Below are 6,067 nucleotides of genomic sequence, written 5' to 3'. Positions count from 1 at the left end.
GAGTTGATCTGGTTTGAAAATAAATAAATACAATAATTTGAATAATGATGTTTTCTTTATCATGCATGTTTTTCAGGATCATATCAGATATTGTAATTAAAGCTTCTGAGACTTGATGTTGATTTACTCAGTCAGGAGGTGAGTCATATTGTGAAATATCAACAGAAGATGAGCATTTGGGGAAAAAAAAGAAGTATTGACAGAACATCTATGCAGACAGACGACTCCCACCCCCAGGTGTGCGCTGGGTTCACCGCTGAGAAAAACAGGCATTTCCCATAGCAGTGCATATAGAAGGCAGAGATGTCAAGGAAAAAGAAATAAAGATGGGGGTGTTTTGTGTCCAGTATTTGTAATGACCTAAATACGACTTTTTTTTCTTAATTTCTCACAGATATTCAAGAGTGTTATGAGGTGACCTTGCAACTAAACACCAAACCAAATGCTGTGAAGGAAGACGGCAAGCAGGAGAGGGGTAAGGTGAGTTTCTGATGACATCAAATACAAATGGGGCTATACATATTTGGGCAATGACAGGTTGAGGTATTGCCCAATCATTTGGGCAATACCTGGACAATGAATTGACTTGGTTAGTTGTTCAGCTATTTCGTCACCAGTTATGTGTTACACTTTCATTATTTAATTCACCAGCAGATAAAACTGCAACAGTTATTCTGATGTTTGCATTTGATGTGTGTGGATAGGAACTGTCATCTCCAGTGGAGCAAACCATCACTGAACTGAAAACCCCAAATGAATACATTAGAAGAGTGCATAAACACAAAATGTAGCTGAATCCATTATTTAATGTATTTTTTATTTTATTTTTTTTTATTTTTTTTCAAAAATGAGCTCAAAAAAGCAAAAGGCAGCACAAGAATTCTCTCCCTGCTGAAGAAAAATCTGTTCACAACATACATGTGTCAAGTTCAACATTCAAGGAAAGACTTCACCATGTTAAATACATAGGTCAGCTCTTGGAGCCTATACTGGTTGGGTCTTGATTGGCAGCCACCCAGTCAGAGATCAGTCCATCCCCACATCCCAAATGTAGCCATCGTCCTCAACACTGGCATGGCCATAATGTCATACCTAATATTCCCTAATAATGCAAGTAATTGGCCTCATTTGTGTCTCAATTATTAAGTGTTTTGACACAGTCATTCCAACTGTACCGACAGGTCCTCCAGAGAGACCTAGTGGCAAAGACATCCGGAGGTTTAAAGTAAGCCTCCAAAAAAGGACAGCTAGACTTTATTACTTCATCTAAATCCCATTTATTTAAACGGCATCAAATCACACAAGCGAGGTTTAATTCTTACCTACCCCATGAGCAAGCATATTGATGACAGTGATAAGGGAAGACTCCCTGAGGCTTTTTATGATATTAGGAATAAACCTCAAGCTTTAACTCTCTACTCTGCGTAATATTATTCAAACTATTCATGGAATGTACAGGAATTTCAGTGCGTAAATGGAAAAGTCACAAGCCTAAATTGAACACCTGTGATTTCTGATCCCTCAGGTGGCCCTGCATCAATAACAGTCATTCATCAATAGCTGATATAACCACATGGGCAACAGATTACTTTGGAAAACCTTTGTCAAGCACCACAATACAGAGTTACATTCACAAATGCCATTTGAAAATTTACTGTACAAAAAAATCCATACATTTTCAACAAGAGAATACAAAACTGTATTCTGCAGATATTACAAAGGCATGGTTACAGAAGTAGAGGGTACAGATACTGAACTGACCAGCCTGCGGTCTTGACCTGTCCGCCGTCATCACTTATATACTCAGTACCGAAACGTATCAAACCTTAAGAGAGGTAAATGAAAGGTTCGTCGCATTTTTTAAATTTTGTTTTGTTCTTAATTTGCATTTTCCATGCCTTGACAACTTATTCTGATTTGGAGTTGTAGTTCTGGAATATTGTCCTGTAGATGGCAGAGATGAAGATCATCTTGTAATAGAGTAATAGGAAGAGAAATGTATGGAAAAGGGACGGAAATTCTCATGATCTGAAGCACACCACTTCACCTGTGAATCATAGTGGAGGTAGTGTTATGGCGTGGGCTTACATAGCTGCAGGTGGGATTGATTCCCTTTTGCCACCTGACAGACGGAGAATATATGATCACCCTTATCTGTTGGGTATGAGACATACTTGATGTATTTTCATAATATTTTAGACTGTTAAATTGGACTTGAAATGGGTAAAAGCACAATTTTGATTTGCATACCTACAAAATAAAACTACCTATGTGCATAATTTTTTATTTCTTTTTTAAAACTTTAGTATGATGTGGTACACAACTTGAAAAAAGATGAAACAAATTTATGGACATAGCTGCAGGTTCAGGGAAAAATTTAAGTGTATCAGATGTTGCTGTGTGCTCTGCTTGGTTTTGTGTCTGCACCAAATGTTAGTCAGTATCGAGCACTGACAGTGACCCTGTGAGTGCCGCCTTAAAGTGTCTCACAGTCACATCTGTGACTGAATTGTGGTGAGGGATTGTGAGGCAAGAAAGTATTTCGTGAGAGGATGCCGGTGGTCAATGAGGAGTAGCAAATTAGAGTGAAAAGAGCGCCGATTGCAACCGTGTTCTTTTCATCATGAGTTTGCAGTCACAGGGTGATTTGGGATATTTGTGATACAGTTCAGATGAGAAAATTTGAATTTAAGATGGAAAATATTCAGGTTGTCTTGATCTTTTCTGGTGTTAGTGTTTTATAAGGTATGCTGTATGATGTTCGTGATTTGAAGTGGCAGAAGGTCTGCAGCTGAATTTTGGTCTTTTGCTGTTGTTGTTCCATGCCACTGATCTCCTAATAGCCTTTGGAAGGGTTGAGATATCTGACTTCATATCACTTGTGTGATTTAATAGTGCTTCATAGATTTGCTTCAGTGATGCCAAATGTTAATGAAATTGATCTTTGGGCTGACTTTTGTAGCCCATTAAGTGAATGATGTTTGGCCTGGCTTTAGAGATTAGATAAAAACGCTGTAGTATCTGCTTTGTGTGTGTATCAGTTTGTCTGCATACAAACTGACGCAACCTCAGGATACATGGAGGGAGGATGCAAAAATGACAAAAAAAACCTTACACCACTGGCCCAGTATTACAATATTTTCTGAACTATGCCAGTTTTTTATATGTATTTATATTATGGTTTTTTTTTTGTTTGTTTGTTTGTTTTTTTTGGTTTTTTTTTTTTTGTTATTATTATTATTTAGTTTGGAAGGTTCTGGAACTTATATTTTGAATTTACTTTTTCAGAAAACATACAGCATTGCCATATATGGCCACAAGATGGCACAGGCAAACATGCGTGACAAGCTGCTCCTGTATACTGAATTCAGTACTGTGATTCAGACTCTAGAGCATAAGGTGGCAGTAAAACACCATTGAGCTGGATGCCAATTGCCATAAAACAAGAAAATCTGAATGAGAGATGTTCTTCTGAAGAGAAGCCACGGTCACAGCCAACATCAGTATCCAGCCTATTCTCATCAGCATTAGTTTGGGAACTGTGAGTTGACTTGGGCAGGCAGCTCAACTTCCCGGAGTATGCAACATCGACCTCTTTCAGACAGGATGTAGGCACCTTGACACTTGCACGAATTTGTTGAGTAAACTTGTCAAACTGTGCACCGCTACCACTTACAAATTTCATGCCACTTGCTTGAGCTAGTCGTGAACATTGCGCAACTTATTCAAAAACTGCCTGTCATTGCGTGTCATTGCACGCAGGGCATCTGAACCTGAAATTGGATTATGAAGAAATGTTACATCTATAATAATCATAACTTTACAGATGCATTATGTAACTCATAAAAAGGAATGCAAATGCAACTGTTTACCAATCCATTGCAATAATATATATACACTCAACAAAAATATAAACGCAACACTTTTGGTTTTGCTCCCATTTTGTATGAGATGAACTCAAAGATCTAAAACTTTTTCCACATACACAATATCACCATTTCCCTCAAATATTGTTCACAAACCAGTCTAAATCTGTGATAGTGAGCACTTCTCCTTTGCTGAGATAATCCATCCCACCTCACAGGTGTGCCATATCAAGATGCTGATTAGACACCATGATTAGTGCACAGGTGTGCCTTAGACTGCCCACAATAAAAGGCCACTCTGAAAGGTGCAGTTTTATCACACAGCACAATGCCACAGATGTCGCAAGATTTGAGGGAGCCTGCAATTGGCATGCTGACAGCAGGAATGTCAACCAGAGCTGTTGCTCGTGTATTGAATGTTCATTTCTCTACCATAAGCCATCTCCAAAGGCGTTTCAGAGAATTTGGCAGTACATCCAACCAGCCTCACAGCCGCAGACCACATGTAACCACACCAGCCCAGGACCTCCACATCCAGCATGTTCACCTCCAAGATCGTCTGAGACCAGCCACTCGGACAGCTGCTGAAACAATCGGTTTGCATAACCAAAGAATTTCTGCACAAACTGTCAGAAACCGTCTCAGGGAAGCTCGTCTGCATGCTCGTCGTCCTCATCGGGGTCTCAACCTGACTCCATTTTGTCGTCGTAACCGACTTGAGTGGGCAAATGCTCACATTCGCTGGCGTTTGGCACGTTGGAGAGGTGTTCTCTTCACGGATGAATCCCAGTTCACACTGTCCAGGGCAGATGGCAGACAGCGTGTGTGGCGTCGTGTGGTTGAGCGGTTTTCTGATGTCAATGTTGTGGATCGAGTGGCCCATGGTGGCGGTGGGGTTATGGTATGGGCAGGCGTCTCTTATGGATGAAGAACACAGGTGCATTTTATTGATGGCATTTTGGATGCACAGAGATACCGTGACGAGATCCTGAGGCCCATTGTTGTGCCATACATCCAAGAACATCACCTCATGTTGCAGCAGGATAATGCACGGCCCCATGTTGCAAGGATCTGTACACAATTCTTGGAAGTTGAAAATGTCCCAGTTCTTGCATGGCCGGCATACTCACCAGACATGTCACCCATTGAGCATGTTTGGGATGCTCTGGACCCGGCGTATACGACAGCGTGTACCAGTTCCTGCCAATATCCAGCAACTTCGCACAGCCATTGAAGAGGAGTGGACCAACATTCCACAGGCCACAATTGACAACCTGATCAACTCTATGTGAAGGAGATGTGTTGCACTGCATGAGGCAAATGGTGGTCACACCAGATACTGACTGGTATCCCCCCCCCCAATAAAACAAAACTGCACCTTTCAGAGTGGCCTTTTATTGTGGACAGTCTAAGGCACACCTGTGCACTAATCATGGTGTCTAATCAGCATCTTGATATGGCACACCTGTGAGGTGGGATGGATTATCTCAGCAAAGGAGAAGTGCTCACTATCACAGATTTAGACTGGTTTGTGAACAATATTTGAGGGAAATGGTGATATTGTGTATGTGGAAAAAGTTTTAGATCTTTGAGTTCATCTCATACAAAATGGGAGCAAAACCAAAAGTGTTGCGTTTATATTTTTGAGTGTATATAATATTATAAATAATTCCCTTTCAGACAGGATTCCAAATGTGTTCACCACATGACGTGCACAAGACAACCTGCAGTTGTAGATGATTTCTCTGTGATTCTGGGAGCGATGAGAGATTCTGCAAAAGTTTAAAAAAGATGAAGAAAGAGTTTTCTAAAAATAAAAAAGAACAGTGAATCAAATTTTTAAATTTATTTTCATTTATATAGCACCGAATCACAACAGAGTTGCTTCAAGGCACTTCACACAAGTAAGGTCTAACCTTGCTAACCCCCAGATCAGCAGTGGTAAGGAAAAACTCCCTCTGAGGAAGAAACCTCAAGCAGACCAGACTCAAAGGGGTGACCCTCTGCTTGGGCCATGCTATATGGACATAAATTACAGGAAAAATTCACAAAACGAATATACAGGAAATGCAGTTGGTGCACAGGACAGGAGGGTCTCCAGCACAAATACCACACCCATCTCTGGATGGAGCTGCACCTTAAACAGAGAGAAAACAGAATCAGGCATCAGAAAGACAAGAAATACAGTATAATTTGCCAGC

General features: G+C 40.5%; 1 protein-coding gene across 1 annotated transcript in view; it reads left to right on the top strand.

Annotated features, from left to right (window-relative positions):
- Window positions 1-6,067, top strand: part of dlg3 (discs, large homolog 3 (Drosophila)) — a 297,837-nt gene that overhangs the window by 43,698 nt on the left and 248,072 nt on the right. Inside the window, exon 3 of the mRNA XM_034181624.1 lies at window positions 395-480. Within this exon, the coding sequence (XP_034037515.1) occupies window positions 395-480 (86 nt within the window). The remainder of the gene's footprint in view (window positions 1-394; window positions 481-6,067) is intronic.

This window comes from Thalassophryne amazonica, chromosome 11, assembly GCF_902500255.1.
Source record: "Thalassophryne amazonica chromosome 11, fThaAma1.1, whole genome shotgun sequence".
Classification (NCBI taxonomy): domain Eukaryota; kingdom Metazoa; phylum Chordata; class Actinopteri; order Batrachoidiformes; family Batrachoididae; genus Thalassophryne; species Thalassophryne amazonica.
Note: the sequence above shows the minus strand (reverse complement) of the source record. Positions and strands in the feature narration are given on the sequence as shown.